At 39.4% G+C, this 21,173-nt stretch overlaps 1 protein-coding gene across 5 annotated transcripts in view; it reads right to left on the bottom strand.

Moving 5' to 3' along the window:
- sorcs2 (sortilin-related VPS10 domain containing receptor 2) overlaps positions 1-21,173 on the bottom strand; it is a 387,417-nt gene that overhangs the window by 208,481 nt on the left and 157,763 nt on the right. For all 5 annotated transcript variants that reach the window (XM_085400490.1, XM_085400491.1, XM_085400492.1 and 2 more), the window contains one exon: positions 17,626-17,725. In XM_085400490.1, coding sequence (XP_085256616.1) covers positions 17,626-17,725 — 100 coding nt within the window. The remainder of the gene's footprint in view (positions 1-17,625; positions 17,726-21,173) is intronic.

Raw genomic sequence — 21,173 nt, 5'->3', positions numbered from 1 at the left:
GCATTGGGCTGAGTTGAATCCCCTTACAAGGTTTTTGTCCAGATATAATCAACCTTTTAACTTCTCAAATAGATTTGAGGCACACAAAAACTCCTCTCACGCTTCCACATCCACAGCTTTAGGGCATTTTACATTACATTGCTGTTCAACAGCTTTTACCAGCATTTTGTTCATAATTTCTATGAAGTCCACTCCTCTTTAATAACACTCTACAAAGAAGCCAGTGATCCAGTTACTAAGATTTCTTTTTTTCTTATGAAAAGCAGAGTTGACACCCAGCAATATACTGTAGACAGACAACCAGACAGCTATTTCATGTTCAGTAAGAGCAAAGGAAGGCATGGTCTATCTGAAATTACAAATTGTTCCTCATCACAGATGTATCATCTGAACATAATGCGTCCACATCTGAATATCTTGATATTCTCTTTGAAGCTCTTTGAACTGCCAATCAGTGAAGTGCTCGCAGTAGTTCTGCAATATCATTTTCTTTTTTCCCTTTTTTTAAACTTATATCTGTGTTTACTCATCTTGATGTCTTTTTCTTCCTTACTTTGTTCTTTCTTAGTCTTTGTTCTTTTCTAGTCTTCTGCTTTCCTCAGTAGGTGACTAAAAGTATTTTCCAAGACTACTGTCAATTTGTTCTTTGTGTCAGACTAAGAAATTGTCTTGGTTTCTTTTTTTTCTTTTTTTCTTTTTTTTTGGGGGGGGGGGGGGGGGGGTGTCTATCCAATACTCCGTGTTGCATTTAAAACAACAAATGCAGTTTATCAATGAATGACTGCTTTGGGTTAGCTATTCCAGTAGAAAACATCCCACTGTGGCAATATCTGTACCACAGTGTGTTTAAACTATAAAGTTCAGGCCTTTGGTGACAGACCAGGAATTATTTCTTTCAACAGGGTCAATTTTGGTCAGATTTTCAAATAGTCGTGGTGGGAAATTGCTCTAGGGTGAACACTCCATATCAACTACTGTGGGTTAGAAAACGGCCCAAGAAACATCACTCACACATAAAAGGGGTGATGGAACCAAACAGGGTTTCTGACAAGACTACAGGATGAATCCTCTCTTTGCTGTGGATGGCCTAATGAAGCAATTAAAAGCACAACTCTATAAGTGCATGAAAAAAGTCTACATCAATCATTATATCATATCCCGAACCCCCATGCTGATCTTATAACTTCCTAAAACTTCAAAGACTGATAAAGATTTGCAGCGCTTGCATAAGGGCACCAAAAGGGCCAGTTAAAGCAAAGGAAGATGCCTTAAGCTGGTTTGCTAAGTCCTTATCTCTTCTTTTGACTTATCTCCTCTCTATATAAAGAAATGTTTAAACTCTTTGACCTCCAGACAGATTCTATCACCTGAAGCAATAGTTTTTGCTTCCAGCAGAAGTTCTGTCACTTATTAAGTGAATAATGGTTTATTTCACTTATTTAAATTTGCGAAAGTTTTTGTCTGGGGAGTGAACTCCACTGGAACCTTGCTTATTTCCAACTCACGCTCTGTATTCATCCATTATGGTCAAATCAAGGTTCAGTATCTTGCCCAAGGATATGTTGGAGGAGGGCACAGAGCTCAAACCTCCAACCTTCAGATTAGTAGACACCCCACACTTCCTCCTGAGCATCATCGTTTAGTGGATGATTTTAACGTGGAATGGTATGATGCAAAGGGGGAAATTTTAATATTATTGTTTCAACGTCACTTTGGACTACTGACTTAATGTTGCTCACATTTTATTATTTACTTAAATGCATCCTCAATTTTAGCAGAACAAATAGTTCAGCAAATAATCAGCTGCAGGCATGACCAGTCCAGCCACTAGAGTACCTTTCTCACTCTTTCAAATACTGTCAAAATAAAACAGCCCACTCTTATGGAGTAGAATACACTTTGCTGTTCATCATCATTGATGCTTGAGGTCAGAACAGAAAATTCTGAGGAGATTCCACACAGACTTTTGGATAACGACATTATTGAGGACACTGGCTCAGGAGGTCGTTTGTCTTAAATACCCTCTGAGCTTGAAGGGATTCCTCCAGGTGATGCCTTGCTTCTCTGAGATTTATTGAGGTGGCAGTTTTATAATCCGCAAACGAATGGTGTTGCAATGATGGTGTGTTTGAAAGCTGCTGTTTTCTGAGTGTAGGTTTTTAAAAAATATTCTTTGTCATCAGGAGGCACGCCATCTCAGCAGGGATCAGATTTAGCTAAGCCATTAATGGACCAGCAAATCACCTTCAGAATACACTGCGGTCTACAGGATTGTATTAATTTGTTCTCCCACCTTGCATGTCGTGTACCTCTCCTGCTCATTATTTGCTAGTTCCTTCATTCTGATTTTCTATATACAAATATGAACTACTTTAGTAGCCCAATTAATTTTTATGTATTTCTATAATTATGGACAAGAAGTTTGACAATTTGAGTCTGTTCAGTTATAAAATGCATAGTCAGTGAAGCAAGAGGGATGGTGACTTTTTAACTCTTTATTGGTTGTATTTCCTTTTTTCTTTATTTTTTCCCAAAATATAAATAAAATTTCTACATAATACTTCAGACTATTGCAGGATTAAATTGGCACCTGTGATTTTACTGGTCCCTACTAAACTATTCATATGCACTTAAACAGATAGGGCACCTAAACAAAACATAAATAAATTGTTCTGTGTGTTCTGTGCCTTTAAATGTCTTCCTTCCTGATTAGGGAGCTGGCAGCTGCTGATTGGTTCCCATGGTCAAGTGGCTGTTTTAAAAACCCTTTCCAGTAGTTGTCCCTCTGCAGCGACTGACAGCAGCAGCAGACCTGTCCTTGGCCTCCAAACCCTCTGTGACATTCGCCCTTTGTGTTTCCCACGAATTGCTACATTTTGTCTATAGTTTGCAGATACGTTTCACTTGTAGAATAGCATCTCCCTTTTTGGAATAAGCTGGTTTTGTTTGTTATGTTGGCCTGTGTTCACCCCGGAGTTAAACCTTTCAGTTTGGTAACAATAAAATCACCCTTAACTTGTAAATTGGGTTCTGGGTATGGCTTTGGGGACCAGGGCGGGCTCACCTTCCTTTTAACCCTTATGTTGCGCTCCTATCCACAGGTTTCTGTAAGAGCGTACGTAGGCTGCCATGACAGACCACTACTTCCGTTGTCCGGTTTTATACTTCCGGTTACTCAAAGCGAGACCCAGCGTTCAGTCGTTGCTAACAACAAAATCAGTTACTTTGTGCGGTAATAAGTGGCTTTACCTGTTCGAAGATGAGCTCGGGTTCAACGTGTGCTGTCGTCGGCTGCCACAATAATTCAAGAAAACTGAAAAACGCATTAGAAACATTTTGCCTTGAGCATCAACAACTTAGAAAGGCCTGTCCGTGCCCACCGCCCTACGCACTGCACTCTATGCCGCGGAAGGAGGATCGGAAACTGGCGTGGCTGGCAGCTTTAAGACTCAAACACCCTCCAAAGAGAGTTTATGTTTGCTCCTTTCATTTTATCGATAAAAAGCCCACAGAGCTACACCCCGACCCGGAGCTTTATCTGGGCTATGACCGACCCCCACCGAAGAAAAGAAGAAGGCTCACTCGGACCACTTTGAGTGTGACAGCTTCCAGTAATACGAACAAAAACACAGAATCTGTACCCGGTAAGTGAAAGTGTAAATGTGGTTTGCCACCGTTTCGCATTTTAAACACGCAATTCTTTACTTTTACTAAATAATAGCCTATGGTGAATGGCGTTAGTATCAGCACTAGCTGGTTATTAGCAGCAAAGTCTAAATTTTAACGAAAGTTTATAATAATAATAATAATGCCAAAAGATTAGCTCCAAGGGCTGTAAAAGTCTTAGGTTTGTGTTTATAAAGAACATGTTTTTTCAAGTCGAGAAAACTCAAGTAAAAAAGTTAAAGGCAACCTTTGCAAAAATACCAACAGTTGTGACTTTTTTTAGAATGTAAAATAAAATCTAATCACATTAATTGAATAAAATTGTGACAAATTTTTAGGGGACTTAGGAACATTTTATGTTGACATTTATGATTTTGCATTTGTGTGAAAAAATGTAGAATGAGAAATTTCACTCAAATATAATAAGCTAAGTGACACTTTACAGTTTCTCTTATGCTAACAGTTTGACTGTACATCTGATCATATTTTTGTCTTATTCAGACTCCACAGTGTTACGTTCAGTGGAATTAGACCAGGCCAGCATCTCCACACAACCCCCTGAGCCACATCTGCACTCAGTCCACACACAGTGGGAGGATCCTTCGCAACAAGACCATCAATACTGCAACAGGTCTCGCAGAAAAGATGTGCAGGATAAGATGACTCAGTGTGATGAAGTTGCATATTTCATTCTTCAAAATGATGCAGACGCTTTGCTGTACACTGGGATAGCCTTAGAAACATTTAACACACTTGTGTCGACACTGGAAGGATATGACAACAATGAATTTACCATGCCTGTCCGAGATCAAGTCCTCATGACACTTATGAAATTAAAGAGTAACCGTGTAATAGGTGACCTAAGCCGCCAGTTTCATATATCACAAAGCATGGCCAGCAAGATCATCTCACACTGGTTAGACAAGCTGGAGGAAGTTCTCCGACCATTAATTCCATGGCTGCCAAAAGAAACTATTCAAGCAACTATGCCTGAAGCCTTCAAGAAGAACTTTCCAAATAGTACATGCATTATAGACTGCAGTGAGACCCTTTTACAGAAACCCAGAAATCTGGGCTCAAGAGGGGAATCATACAGCCATTATTATTCACACAACACAGTCAAATATTTGGTTGCTGTTGCACCATGTGGACTAATCATGTTTGTGTCTGCGGCATATGGCGGCCGATGTAGTGACAAATTTATCACAATGGACTCTGGAATATTAACATACCTAAAACCTGGTGATGAAGTCATGGCAGATAGAGGTTTTACAATTAAAGACTTACTCTTTGAGAGAAAAGTTAGATTAGTAATACCCGCTTTCACAAAAAAACGTAGACAGCTAACTGAGGAACAGGTAACATACACACGTCGGATTGCAAATGTAAGAATCCATGTTGAAAGAGCAATCAGACGCTTGAAAGTCTACAAAATACTTTCACAAATTGTTCCTATAAGCATGGCTCCTAAAGTAGACAAGATACTGAGAATATGTGCTGCTCTAGTGAACTTAAGAGAGGATCTCATTCGTGATACACAATAATTGTGTATGTTATGAACAATTGTGGACTCGGGGATATTAAGATGGTTACTCAGGACATAAAGTTGCGTAGTGTAATGTAATTATTTTAAAATTTGATGTACATATATGTAGAGAGTAAATAATTCCAGGTCTCACTTTTTTATCTTGTGTTCTAGATGAAAGGTTATGTGATACAGTGTGTGTGTGCGTATGTATGTATGTATGTATGTATGTATGTATGTGTATATATAAAACAATTGCAATCAATCAATTGAACAATTATTACTTTTTTATTCAACCACAATGTGATAAATTTCTTAAATGAAAAAAAAATGTTTTTCTCAAATCTACAATAATTAGTTGTGCATTCTTGACATTTTTTTGTGTTGGAAGATTACAGAAATACAGAACTATTCACAACATTTAATGTTGTCAGTTTGTCATTCATTTCCCACCATATGTTACAACTACGTACATTTTAGTTGTATTGAAATATTTAACAGATTTCATATTGAATGTCTCCTTTCATTCACAAGACAGAGACCAAACTCTGCAGACATGTTGGTGTCTGACTGTCCCATTTATAGTTGTAACATGTATTAAAGCTTGCCCATTATCTTCAAGTATCTCTCATTTAACTGAAACTGTCCTGCTGCATACTCCTCTACAAGTCGAGGTAAGAAATATGAGAAGTAAAACCCTCTCAAGCGTTTTACTTGTTCCTTTACAAATGCTTCATCATATTGCACTGTAAATGAAACATGCTCAGTAGGTGTCCAGATCACAAGTGTGGCAGTCTTGAGCCCTGTGCAAAACATTGTAAGTTGCACTTGCATGTAATAGCCTCTGCTGCCAGTTTTCTGCAGCTGCAGTTCTCCATCTACCAGTTTGATATCGCTGCATTTCTGGGTAAGCTGCTCCGTGAGTGAAGGATAAGTCTGCACAGGACATTTTATTTCTAGAAGCACATCTGAGTCAATGACCCCGTCAGGACTCGCAGAGAGCCATGGCTCCTGGATGCTGATAACACTACCCATGTGAAGGATGTTCATACCCTGTTCTTTCAGCTGATGACAAGCTTTAACTTCATTTTCTTTACCATAGTTTGTTTCATAATTCCCACGAAAGGAAGGGTACATGTGCTCAGATAAAAATTTGTCATTTTTTGTGGTGGCACGTACTGGAACTTTTTTAGCAGAGCTTGCTGTAAGTCTGATTTTCCTGCAGTTGTGCCACAAATCAGATGCACTTTGCTCTTTTGTTTCTTGTAATTGTTCTGCTTGCTCTTCAGAAACTTGAATGTATGCCTGGTAGAATGCCCTGCATGGATTACAGCTTAGTTTGTAACTGTGTGCTTGGTGTGGCTGAAAAAATTGCTCATCAACTTTACTGTTGCGGTGAGGACCTGCAGATGGCGAGGCATTGTAACACTTTCCAATTAATGTGTTCTTGAGGAGGAAAAGTGGCTTCACTGGTGCTTTGCTAACACTGTCAATAAAGTCTTGATGTGTAAGGTGATATGGTGTGTTAGGGAGAGATTGTGTCACTGCAGTCCGGGAGTTCACATCGTACTGCTGCTCTGCCCTGTGATGTCTGAAGTTTATCTGGCTTAGACGTTTAGGTTCAAGGTTCTTTGCTGTCCCTGCATTCTACCTGCGCTGCTCGTCTGTACACGCAAGCCCTGTCTTTCCACTGATCGCAGCATTCTGCACCTGTAACAAACATTAATAGTTTTTTCTCACTGTCAATACTCAAGATTTAACATAACGAGGAAGTTTACACTAACAAAAGCAGTACACGGTTGGTGTCCTGCATGTTATAGATATGACCCTGGGTCAATACACCTGAATCATATCCAAAACAGATATAAACACTGGCAAAGTCACCCATATTATCCATTTCATATTAATAGTCAGTTACTTTTTGATGCAGAAATATACATCCACAGTCTAATTTTTTTCAAAGTAGTGTGTGTGTACAAATATACATATATATAAACAAACATGTATTATACTACTCTGTGTCACTTCTTATAACTATAGTTTTTCTTGTCTTGTAAATTTGACCTTAATGTTCAGTCTTTTATTTTTTTTTATATTTTATCTTCATGTGATTGTACAGCATACAGCCCACACAAAGTTAACGAGTGGCTTTCACATGTAAACAGTGCTCCACGCAATACTTGGCTAGATGGCAGTAGCGTGACTCCTTAATCACAGCCTTTGACCAGTCCAGTGTTTCTGTTTCAGTGATTTAAACATTGTGATATCCAGATAAGTGATATACCTTCCACAGAATAGCAGCCGCATGGCTACATGATCTCCCTAATCCGGCGATACAGGAACAGCCGACTGTCTCCACTACTCCACTTTCTCTTAGCATTGCCCATGCTAAGTGTTTCGCTTGATTAATACTCTGGCTCGGCTCTACAGCTGCTTTAAGAAAAATAAAGTCGCCTTGTTTGTTGAGCAGTACTTTATCAATTTTGTTGCTGTGCAGGTAATTATACGCCTCGGTGCTCTTGTAATTACGTAATTCCTCGCCATCAACGCCTTCGGAAAATACAAGGTAATTAATAATGTCGATGTAGCTAACATCGGGCCATAGTTTCATGTCATCTACCCACTCCGTGAGAAGTGACGGGTGAGGCACTGCAACTGAACTGTCCTCGCTGCTTTTTAAAACATCTTTACTGTGTATCCACCTTCGATGTGTTGCCATTTACTCCAGGTAAAACAAACTGCAGTGAGAGAAATCTTTATCAACAGTGAAGGTGTAACCCCGCAACTGTCAACAACAGCGCAAGCGGAAGTAAAAAACCGGCTTCCGCTATGAATCGGGGTAATGGCGCGAAATCAGAAATACTGTGGATACCCCAAGACCGGGACGTAACACACATTACGGGACCGGGACACACATTGATATACACTAAATATTCATTTCATTTCTTTTTTGTGGTGCCCAAATTGATGCACCTGCTTGATTTTGTTTAAACAATTATTGCACACTTTCTGTAAATCCAGTAAACTTCTTTTCACTTCTCAAATATCACTGTGTGTGTCTCCTGTATGATATTTAACTGACATTTTTTATTGTAACAACCAACGATTTATACAGGAAAATAATGTCTATTAACAAGGTTGCCCAAACTTCTGCATCCCACTGTATCAGTATATTTTGTCATTAGTATAATATGAAATAAATTCTACATGTGTCAAGTTGTGTGCCAACATTTGCTGTGTAGTAGAACTGAGACATTAGTCATTATAAACATTTATTTGAAATAATATTAAAAGTCTCAAACAGAAAAACATTAAACATAAATATATAAAATATAAGAATTTACAGAGAGACAGGAATAAAAAGGACCAGCTGCTCTCCAGAGCAGGAACAAGGCTGAGGAGGAAATGCTCCATTGGAGACTGGTGTGGCCTCTTCAGGGACTCCAGGATGGCCAGCTCCACCGCCGATGGACCGTCCTGGGACCCGTCCCTCATCTGCCTCGGAGCCGTCCTCCTCTGTGGGCCTGTAAAACAGCACAAAACACAAAGAAATGAGAAGGCTGCTACTAGATTTTAATTTCAACATTGAAAAAAAAACAAAAACAATAACAGGATATAATCAGATTGGTTGTAGATATTTAGTAAAGGTGATCACAAGGGAATCCCACCGACTAAAAAGGTATCAGTGCTTGCTGTACATATCTGTGGGTGCAGCAGCAGGAGCTCAGGGACTGGGGATGCTCTGCTGCAGAATCAGTTGGTTCTATCAATATAGTATTAAATGTTAACAGGTTGGATATAATAATCGTAGAGTAGACAGTGGTCCCTCATTTATTGCAGGGGTTCTCAGAATAACTAGCCCCTGGTCACAGTTCTCACAATTGATTCTCAAAGTGCAAACCTTTGTAGATTGCAAAACGTAAAAGTATTATTATGCCGCGGTTTGTCTTCATCTGCCCGCCACTTTCGTGCGCCTTTTTCCCTCACGGTGCAGGTGTGTATTTCCGAATGAGGCTCATAGTTATGGGTGTTTTTGTGCTGTTTTTTCTATTGGACGCGATGGTTATCAAAACCAAACGTGATAAATTTGGCAAGCGCAGGAGATTTGTCAATCAGGCTGCAGAATGCAATGCTGTACTGTGCAATAAAAAATCAGCGAAAAAGCGAAGCAGTGACGGATGAACAGCGGGACCACTGTGTGCTGTTTATTAATAAACAATAAAATATATTTCTAAATGATAACATGCATAAAAGCAGAACGGTATTTGTACGTCAGTGGGAAAATAGCGGTGGCTTGCTAGCTTTTGTGCGGCTTCCCCGGGTCAGTGAAAACTTTCAAAAGAGAAATGAATGAACTTACCAGGTTGCCCGATCTCTTCACATATCTTCCTCCAAGCTCGGTCCTTTTTATTCCTGTCTCGGTACTGAAAGCAGCTGGTGTTGTACAGCTCCGAGTTGTTTGCTACCGCATTGATTAGCCTTCCCCTCCATTGAAGTATGAAAGGCTTTGGCTGGATCTGCCCCTTTGACCTAGGTAACAGCCACGTCACCAGGCTCCTGATTGGTTGTCGCGGCGCGATTTGACGCTGGAGTTCAGATTTTTCCAACTCGAGCGGTAGACGCGAAACGCGCGTATGCACAAAATGCAACACAAAAACTCACGCGCGTGGTTTTATTCGCGAGTCAAACGCGCCAGACGCGCTACACTGACGCGCGTTTCACGCGTTTTGGCGTTTTCGCGACGCAAATCTGCTTCCGAATTTTCGCGGGACCCGCAATCGCGCGTCATCGCGCCTTTCCATTGACTTTACATGTAAACCTGACGCTCTATTCGCGTCCATCGCGTTCGGTGTGAACACACCGTTAGTGTGACTTGTCCTGACAATCAGAGATAACTACAAATATTACTATATTTGTCTCTCTATGCACCTCTTTTCTGTCTTCTCTTTCCTCTCACCTTTAACTGCTCACAGCTGTTAGCTACCTGCCCCTGAGCCTTGTTCTGGCAAGGCCTATTCCTGCTAGAAGGGGATTTTTCCTCCCCACTATCAGTAAATCGCTGCTTGTAGAAGATTATCTAACTGTTGAGGGTTTTTCAACTCTAATCGAGCACTCTACAAGCCTCACTTGCCCAACCACACACACATTCATACACATGTTTTTTTTTTTGTAATCTGCACAGTGCAGGGGTGTGTGACTAATTTTTCAAAGGGGCCACTTGAGAAACTGGAACTTTTGTGTAGGGCCACACCAGTAAGCTAAATTCAGTTCTGCTCAATATTTTATCCCCCTATAAACTGCTACTGGTAAGAGCAGATTAAGTAGTTATAATTAAGCAATGGAAATGTGAGATAGACTTGCTAAAAGCACCAACATTTTATCGCCATTTAATCAGTATTCCTAAAAACACAAGTGAACAAAATGTTAATGTGAACCTGACTTTAACGCACTTGTTCAAGCTCAAAACAGACTAAGTTCTGTCACTGTGCAAGTTAAAACAGAAAAAACTACAGATGAAATACTTACACTACAAGCCAAATAGCAATAGCAGTTTGCATAAAGTTAAAAGACAGAAATTCTGCAAAAACAATATCTTATGTTGTAATGCTAAGGGCACCAGAGAGGTGATCGAGACTGAAGATATGCGTCTGGATTTGCTGAACTTTATCACTGCGAATTTTTGTCCTTTGTGAGAGAAAAATAAAAATCCAGCAGTGATGTTAACTTTAAACTCTGATTTCCTTCAGTGTCCTCGATCTGTCTTATTAAGATTTGCCTGGAGAGAGAATAAGTCTATCAAACACATCATCGAACTGCTGACCATTTTTTTAAATTTTGTGGGAAAACTCAAAGCTGATCATAACTGTTCCATTCCTGGATGTGTAAAGCTTGGTAAAAAGTTCTTGTTGCTTTTGCAGCTTTGCTATCAAAGTCTGTTTCAGCAACATTTTCATGTATGTTTAGTCTCACAATGGTAATAAAAACTGTAATCCTTAAACACCGCAACCTGCTTTCCAGAAAGCAATGACACAGCTTAACCTCTGACCTCAGTAAACAGTCCATGTCGTATTCTGCACTACCAGCATTCTCTTGCACACATGTATGCATGTAAATTTGAAAAGGAAAGAGCAATCACCTTCAAAATAAAAGCAACAAAGCGATTTGTCTGATTCCCTTCATCATCGCATAAAACAGTAAGTGGTCTTAAGGTTATGATTAGCAGCTGAAATGGGACATACATGGTGTATACTTATTTACATCTGAAACCTAATTTTCCGATTTTCTAATTGGCCAGATGTGGCCTGCAGGTCATGCAATGCTCGAGTTGCCCCAGCAGATGCACAGGGGACAACTTCAGGTTTTAAGATCTTGCCCAAGGATACTTCAATATGTACAGTAGTGGAATCATTGATTGAACAACTTACCTTATGACTTGTGGATGCCTCTCTTTACCTCACGAAGCACAGCTGTGATAATCAACAGCTACAGTTGCTGGGCCAATACCACATAAATGTAAAAAAAAGAACGAGAGTTTCCCTCCTGGAGAATTATGACCTGACTGATGTTCATTTTTTTCTATTAAGCGTGTTTCAAGTAGGTCCTTGTTGGGATGTCTGTGAGTGCAGATTGAAAGGTATAGCAATGTGCCTACATTGCTGTGTATACAGGGCAAGAGTCAGAAAACTAATGCTCCTGAAAGCAGACTGGATGAATTATGAAGACAAATCATTCCACTGGTTTAACTACATAAAAAGTGCAAGTGTTATAGTTTTTGACCGAAGACTCTTTGAATAAAACTACACTAAACAGCGAGTGAGTTTGTTTTTAGATAAGGGGGGAAATGCAAAACTATAAATAACAGTATACCCAAGAGTTTTTATGGCAAACATTAAATAAAAAAAACAATAATTTTATCCCGTTTTGTTGTTTGTCGAAAGTGAAAATCGTAACTTACATTACAATTTTTACATATTAACTGGGCAGTCTTTTTTTTTTTTTAATTTAACCTCTATTTATACTAGAGATGGACCGATCCGATATTACGTATCGGTATCGGTCCGATACTGACCTAAATTACTGGATCGGATATCGGAGAAAAATAAAAAATGTAATCCGATCCATTAAATATCACGAAAGCACCTCACAAAACTTGCAACACGCCGTAACTCACCTCAGAACGTATGCATCACGTGATAGAGCAGCTGTGGCATGCAGGACCTGTCGGTGGTCTGGATAGCATGTGGAGCTTCGCTAGCAACCTGGCATTTCATCTCCGACAAAGTTATCCCCGAGAGAAGTAAAGCAAGTGTGTAAGTCCATCTCTGAATGTTTGTAAAGCACGTTAAGCTTAACAAGCGACTGCCTCTCGCTCTCCGGCTGCTACTTCAATCGTGAAACTGCTTAAATCAGCTGATCGGCTTTTCTGTCGCGAGTCTGTCTCTCGTTTGTTTTTGGTCCACTTTGCGCCAGAAAGAGGAAACCAGCGGCTGAACAACAGCAGCACGTTTAAGCTTGATAAGCTGTTGTTAGAATTTATTTAATATTAATTTCTACACCAGGATCTTTTTCTACGTAGCTGACGCTGGTAACTGTGCAGGGGCGGATCTAGCAAAGTTTAGCCAGGGGGGCCGATAGGGCATTAACTGGGAAAAGGGGGCACAAAGACATACTTTTCTTTCTTATTCTCATTTAAAATGTCTAGCTTTTAATAAATAATTATCTGACACCCAAAGTTTTAATTTGATGTAAAATGAATAGAAGTCAATTACTGTACATAGTGACTATTAAGTCTAATATATATACCCTAGTAAGCTATAGTACTTTTTACTTTGGGAAGGTACCATCTGTGCAGTCTGCAATTTTGTTGAAGAAAGATGTTGAATCTATTTAATATTTCTTGAAAAATAATTGATTTCTGTGCATTTTTTTTCACACTGCATCAAATTAAGGTTGATTACGTCGATTAAGCATCATGAGGTGGCGCGTGAGGGGTGGTTCCCTATTTTTTTATTTATTTAATTTTGTTGTTGCTGGGAGTTGGAACCCTATTAGTTAGGTTGCTTAATATTTACGCTAAGTACTCTTTAAAATACCAGAATAGGGAGGATGGTGTAGGTCTAAGTTTATTAGATTGATCAGTATTGCTGAACTATGAAATTTTTTTTTTGTATACAGGTATAACAGAATAGCTTTAGTGTAGTTGTTGTTTTAAACTTGAGTATGAACTTGCAGACTTGCAAAATGCAGCAAGATATTTTAAAAAACAGTTTTGTTGATTAAAAAACACTATATCGGATTCATATCGGTATCGGCAGATATCCAAATTTATGATATTGGTATCGGTATCGGACATAAAAAAGTGGTATCGTGCCATCTCTAATTTATACAGGTCTCTCTTGTAATTGAGACCCAATGTCTCATTCACAAGATAGACCTGTTTCAGACAAACATATTAAAATTACAATAATAATAATTACAAAAATAATTTAAAAAAATACATAAAACAATAAAATAGCAAAATATGTCTAATGTACACAGTCATATTAAAAACAAGTTGCCAGAGATGATTTTGAAGTCTGCAAGTAACATCCTTCTGCAATGTAAAGATGTGCTGGCAGGAATCCAGTTGATAAGTACCTCTAGAAAGAAGCTTTTGGGTTTAAATTTAGTGTTAGCTTATACTTGTAAGTGTAAGCTAATAGTCAACAACAAGGAAATGAACTTCTGCAAACACTTGAGTAGCTGACAGCCCCCTGGAGACGGCAGAAAATTGCTAAGGGATAGTGAGTTGAGCTTCTAGTCTCAAAGTTTATTTACAACTCTAGTGGTGTTGAAACGTGTCAGGGGTCTTTGGGAGCCCTCTTGTACAAAGGGCCTTGAGCGGATATTTAATGGAGCTCTCAATGAAGAGAGGGAAAGAGAGAAAGACAGGATGACATTGTCTCCGTCTGAAGACTCACCTCTTTCTAATTGCCTCAAGTTGTATTGATTACCCAAGACCCCTCACACACCTCTTCTATGTGATCCCTTCACTCTGTGAGAAGGGATCACAGAGCTTACAGACCAGGTTGTTTGCTGTTTTCTGATGTGATTAGCAGTATTGATCAAAGTGTGTGTGTGTGTTTATTTGTGTTTGGGGGCACCTTGCGTGTTTGATCACTCAGTAATTGGATGCTAAAAAGATGGAAGGAAAGAAATCTGCTTAATAATATTCATCTGATGATCATGCATCAAACATCAAACTTTCTCTTGCAACAACACCACATATATACCCCCACACACCGTTTCCAGAAACCAGCACTTAAGCTGGGCTTCTATCACCCCCTCGTCAGGCCTGGAGGTGTGTTTAAGCGGCAGTTTGAGCCCCTGCACATTACCAGACATCTTACTGTGACACCACACACTCTTACTGCCAGTCATTCTTATTCCCTCGTCTGTCTTTCTGTCCCTAAGGGAAATGAAGATGACTTCATCCCTGTGCAATTAAATGCTCTCATTCTGTCTGGCCCTCTTCTATTTTGTGTATGTGTGTATGTCTGTGTGTGTGTGTTAGTGAAATGGATGAGATGTCAGATCCTGTGCAGACAGTTGGAGTAAGGACTAGACCAGAAAGTGAGCTAATCTCCTTCCATCCCTTCACTGATTGGAAGAACCCTGGACCCCAGCAATAACGCCCACCAATTAGACAGGCCTCCACAGTTGGCAGTTGTATCTGAGTGTAAGTCACCTACTGGACCTTTTGGCTCTCACTTGAGCTTATTGGAGGTTTGGAAATTCACTTTCTAAGTTCTAAGCTGCCCGTGGACTGAAAAACTGTGTATTGAATACCAAAACAAGATTGGTCTCCATGCAATTTAAACTCATGTACTACATACATAACAGTATGTAGTAAATAAAGTTAGTCATGATTATAATGTGTGTATCATTATATCTCTCAAGTTTTTTGTCTGCTGGGTTTTATTTTATCTATTGAACACAATAATTCTCAGCATCCTAGGTGGATTTCTTCTGTATTTTGAATCATTTTTAAATTTTCTTAATGTATCTGCACTGTACAATGTATCCCAAAGTCTGATGCTAAACAGTGCATCACATATTGTATAACCAATTCTAAAAATAGACCACCTCGGTCTGAATGGTATATTGGTGTGAAGCAGGTACAGCTTCCATGCAATAAAATGAAATCATAATCACAATCCCTAAAGAATCGCACCACTTTCAGACACAAGGCTCAGTTTACTTCACATGAGAATCACTATGTAGTCTTCTGACGGTCTGAAGGAACAATAAAAATAACTCTAATGATGTCATCAGGGATTCAGCCTGAAAGTACAAACTTACGATTGGAAAGCTTCTGTTTTTGAACTGGGAATATGGAGCTTTATAAGAAAAGAAAGAAGAAAGATCAAATAATAAACAAGGGTTCAACATGGGCTCAAAATGCCATCCATACCACAAGTTGAGTGCTTGGCTTCAGATGGATACCTAGCTCCGGATAGTTTGAGAACATCAGGAAAATGTTTCCCAGTTTCAATGTGTATTTGTGACAATATGATGCGCATCCAATTTAACTAATTATGTAGCCTCCAGATGAAAACAATCAATCCAATGCACACGTATCAAACACACTGATTGAGAGTTATGCTGACAAAGGCAAAATCAAAGTTTCCAGGCTAACCTCACTGATTCAAGGCACATAACTGGACACCACCATGTTTGCTATGCTTGTGCTGTTAGTGCTTCTTGGAGCATTATAACAGACTTATCTGACAAATATCAAAGCCCGCTGTATGATATACACTGTACAAGAAGTTTGTGTTTAAGTCTTGGTGAGAAAAATCTAATTTTATGAGTCTGACACAGACCACTAATAAGCAGATATTTATGTTTTTGCTTTGTGTTGTAAGCTAATAATTTATCACCCCATCCTTTCATCCAAATATGATCCCCTCTGTAAAGGCTCTTTGCTTACATTCAGACAACTGAAGAATTGAGGTTCTAAGGGCATGACTCATACAATATAGGACAAATGTCATAGGCCAACTATGCATAACACCTACATGGGCTGCTCAGCCACAGAAACCCGAGCCATGAAGCTCCCAGTGCACAATTTGTGTGCTGATTATAATACAAGAGGAGGTTTGAAACTATTGTTATGGAGGCATTGTTATTGAGGGCGTTGACTACTTACAGGTGATTATAAAATAAGAGGAAAGAAATTTTACAAAGTGATTGTTGCATAAAATTAGATCCACAGTAGAAAATAGTGAGCTCTTTAAAATGACCCACTGGTTTCCTAGTTATGTGTCTTCATGCTGATGTGCTGAATCTCATTCCAAACATTAGATCACTAGTCAAACTCTGCACAGTGACCTACACCGTGTGTACACACCAAACTAAACCGAAATGAGCACTTCAACTCTACCTGCAAGCTCACAAGCTAGCTAACACAGAATGGCACAAAACAGGTAATTTTATGGTGAAAGTAGACAACTTCAAGAATGCTTTTACAGTCAGTGCTTCTTAACTTAGTGCAAAGAGAGGCCAGTGAATTCATCCACCACTTATATACCTTGCATTTTGAAACCACACAACATAAGAAATATGGAGCCATAAACAGGGAATTTAGTCTTTCAACAAGGTGTAAGCTGATAAGAAGCATGCAGCTTCAACAGGAACAGCAAAAAGTTGTTTCTGTGAGCAAACTCTCAAAGTGATGGAAATGTAAAAAGTTTCATTATAGACTAATTTGTGTGATTTTGTGTCCAGCACATTTAATATCTTTGGGATAAAAATAAACCCATGTCAACAAATTACACTATACTGCTAAAAATATTTGCTTGTCTACCGTCACATGGAACGAGGTCTTCTGGGAAGGCTTTCCACAAGGTTTAGGTGTGTGTTTATGGGGATTTTTGACCATTCTCCCAGAAGTCTATTGTGAGGTTGTGAGGTCAGACACTGATGTTGGACAAGAAAACCTAGCTCGGAGTCTCTCGGAGTCTAATTCATCCCAAAGGTGTTCTGTTAGTCAGGACTGTGCGCAGGCCATTCAAGTTCTTGACTCCAAATTCAGTCATACACGTCCCTATGGGCCTTGCTAGACCTAGCAGTCTGCAAGCCTAGGTGCTTGATTTTATACACCTGTGACATTTATTCAATAATTTGGATGGCTGAGTGATTGCTGAGTGACTGCACAAACATACATATACTATATTTATATATATATGTTATCGTGATCCTAAGTGATTCTTAGTAAAACTTAATCTGACAGCTCTGGATCTTAAATGAATAATTGTTTCAAATGACACATTTTTCACTAGATTTCTCCAATTTCTTACAATCTGGCTGTGCAGGTGTTCATTTAGACCTCCAACTCGTACTATTAACAATGGACAACATAACCGGGGAAAAAAATGCATGCAACTACCGACCTTTTTCTTGTTGGTTGGGCAAATGTAGAAACTTGTCACCACAATGGTTGTTCCTGGCATCAGGTTGAGTTTGGTGTAGGTGGTGCCATAGTCAGAAGACCTAACAAAATTGCAGGCGAAAAACAAGAACAGGTACAAGTTAGTCTGGAAACATTTAAGAGCATTTTTTTCATAGTTTTCCTTTTGCAGTAATCCCATGAGAGGTAGGCAAAGATGCCTGGGAAAGCAGCTGCTTATTCTCTCAAACTGTCCTAAAGGTATTGTATCAGTTCTGTTCACCATATCGCTACTTTGCAGTCTGTGGTCTGAGCCAAGTGACAAATCAGAAACGGCTGGGAAACCTGTCATTGCCACAGTGGTGTAAAAACACCCTTGGGCTAGCGATGAAGTCCTGACCAATCCTTAAATCTGGCAGCTTTAGCAGGAGGTAGGGAGTGCTATGTGCGGTCAAGAGTGATAGTTACAGTAGCTGGATCATTTCTCCAGCCCCGCTCAGACATACCCACAAAGCACAGTGAAAGTGATTGTTTGTGACAGGTTTTGACAAATGATGCAGGTTTCAACTTGACAAAGCTTAAGGGGGCTTAACTCTTTTATGGATAATTAATGTCTTAAATTTCTGTCAGGAAGGAAAAGATAAACAAAACTAATACAGGAGATTTTCCCCTCTACTTTATTATGTAGACAAGGTAAATTAAGGTTTAAGACACTGGTTTGAGTAAACAGAACACAAAACAAGTGTACATCAGACAACTTTCTAGGCTTCAAAAACAATGCAAAGCATACAGGAAGAAAGATGCTACAGCATTTAGCTGGAGGTTGAGGGTTCAACAGGAGGGAGCCTTGAAGAAGAGGACTTGATGAAAGAGAATGATGAGCTAGCACGTCAGCCTGGTTAAGGATGAGAGGATTTACTCCTTTGCGCAGTGGGACATCAACCACTGACAGACACTCACACACACAGTAAGACACATACACCCGAAGCTCTGCCAAGCCATTCAGCAATCAGCTCTCCCAGAGTGCTCTGATACAGCTGGAGAAAATGGAGTGGCATAGCAGGGGTGAGCTATTTCTCTGTGGTGAGCTGGCAAGTGTTTTCATCTTCCTCGTTGGCCCGTGTGCCATATTTAACCCTGGATCACTTGAAGGACATGAACAGATCTCGTGCTGATGGCTGTGCTAGCAGCAGAGCTCTGTGCTTATCACAAAAACCCAGTTGTAGATGGAGTAAAGGCCTGCTAGGCCTGGTGAGCAGAGGTCCTCTCAGAGGGTGGATAATTTGGGTGTAAGTGCAAAAACCACATTAACTAGTCACATTAAGTCCTAATTAGCAAGAAGGATGATGATCAGCACTTTATAAACAGTGCTCGGAGAATCTGTTTAAACCATTTGTTCACGCACATTCATTGCCCTCCTTTAAGGAAGACTCTAGATTCCATTTGTGCCTGTCAACATATGAAAATCTACTTACAAAGAATCAAAAGATGCTGCAGATCCAACTGCTAGGAAGGCATTCAGTAACATTTCCAAGTGCTTTGTATGTGACAGGTAAGAGATAGGTTGTTACCCAGCCTTTAGAGCTGGGTGAAAATATATCTGGTCACTCTTGATATTGAAGCTGAAATGAATGCTAGTGCATAAGAATTGGAATGTTATTCTTGTATTTCTGCAGGAGTGAAAACTCGGTCCCACAAGATTTCCTATGCTCTGTTGATAAACACATTAGCAAAATGTGTTGTGTTGTGTCTTTCTATAAAGACACAACACATTTTGCAACTCATTTAGACTGATGCTTCTTCTGTAAGAGATCTGTAAGAGATCTGTACTTCTGTTAGAGATCTGCAGAAATCCCCTTAGCTGCTGAACATTTGATAAGGATAACTTTAAAAACCTAAAATTGTCTCCTTAAAATGACATTACAATGCATCTACACTTTTTGCCAAGAGCACTTTGATTCAGTTCAATTCAGGTATATTTATATAGCACCAATGAGGGAAGCTTATCTGTTTACATACCACAAATCATAGCAAAAAATAATGTAAATCATAAAAAAAAATCAGCTTCATTTGGATAATCACCTTCTCCACAATAAGAGGAGAATACATCAACTCTATTACTGTACTGGGTATTACTTCTCCATTTAACACAGAGGCCTCCAAAACCTCCTTATTACACATTTATAGTGCTTCATTAGCCAGGGTGTAATGAAAGGCCAGAGCTGGGGTGGGCATTCTGCCCAGAAATACAACTCAACATATGGACCTTGACTGTCCCTTGTCCCCTAGCTTTTTTGTCCTCAATACCCTGTTTTGCCCAGCATCTGTTACAATGAACTTTTTTCTTTCCATATATCTTCCATCTGATGTTAAAGATTAAAGGTATGGACTAATTTTTGTCAAATGCTCAAATTACATGTGTTTATTAATTTAACATAAACACACGTCAAATGATCCAAGGAGTACAGCTCTCTCTAGCTGGAGTGCACTGACAAATCCTCCAATCACAATGAAACATTAAGACATTCTTATGAATTATGAAGTATAAACAGGTATATTTCACCTAGGTTTACATTCACAGATACCCTGAGCCAGTTAGGTTAGGGTACTGCATTTGAACTGGCTGCACCTCTAAGCAGTTATTTAAGAAGTTATTGAAATTCTGAAAGTCTAACAACAGGCCATAGAAACTATACATATAGAATCATAAGTAAAATATCACAAAAGTGCTTCAAAGTTTGGCTATTTTTAGTGCCAAAACAAAAAAGTAAGAAAAGGCAACTTAAAAACAAAAAAACTAATCTGAGGAGTCATGAGGCAAAGATATGTCACTTAGGCTACATTCACACTGCAGGCGAAAGCGCATCAAATCCGATTTTTTTGACCCTATGCGACCCATATCCGATCATGGTATGACAGTGTGAACGGCACAAATCTGATATTTTCAAATCCAATCTGGGTCACTTTCGTATTTGGTACTGAATCCGATACATATCCGATGTTTCAGAAAGCGACTGCTGTGTGAATGGTCATGTTGCATTAAATCCATCTTTTACGTCACTGACACAAGACAGACGCCAATTATCAGCGCCGGAGAAGCACCCGATAGGACATCGCGAACGCTTCCTGGCCATCCGGTGAAAGTGCTGGGAAGACAACGTTGGAGAAATGTTAACATTTTATTTGTACTGTATAACCTGCAGATTCTGACAGAAATCTGCAGCTATACTTTGAAGCACCGCTCCTCTCTAAAACAGCAATAAGGATAATTATTAGGTTATTTACATTATTATGTAATAACTTAAAGCAAAAATTGGGAAACGTGAAGTCCGAAGTCTTTATATTAAGGGCCATCAGTCAAACAATATTGTTTGCTCTGGGTCTAAACAGAGCGTGTTGTGTGTGACATCTTCTTTTGCGCATGCGGGCCGCTTTGAGCGTTCACACTGGAGCGCGTTTGCGGTCGCATTTTATTTGTAGTGTGAACGAGCAGACAAAAAGATCGGATTTGATCAAAATATCGGAATTGAGCATTAAGACCTGCAGTGTGAA

This window comes from Rhamphochromis longiceps, linkage group LG3 (assembly GCF_057381845.1).
Source record: "Rhamphochromis longiceps isolate RC_006_pf linkage group LG3, R_longiceps_female_GT1.1, whole genome shotgun sequence".
Taxonomy (NCBI): domain Eukaryota; kingdom Metazoa; phylum Chordata; class Actinopteri; order Cichliformes; family Cichlidae; genus Rhamphochromis; species Rhamphochromis longiceps.
The sequence above is the reverse complement of the archived record's forward strand: the minus strand, read 5'-3'. Positions and strand labels throughout refer to the sequence as shown.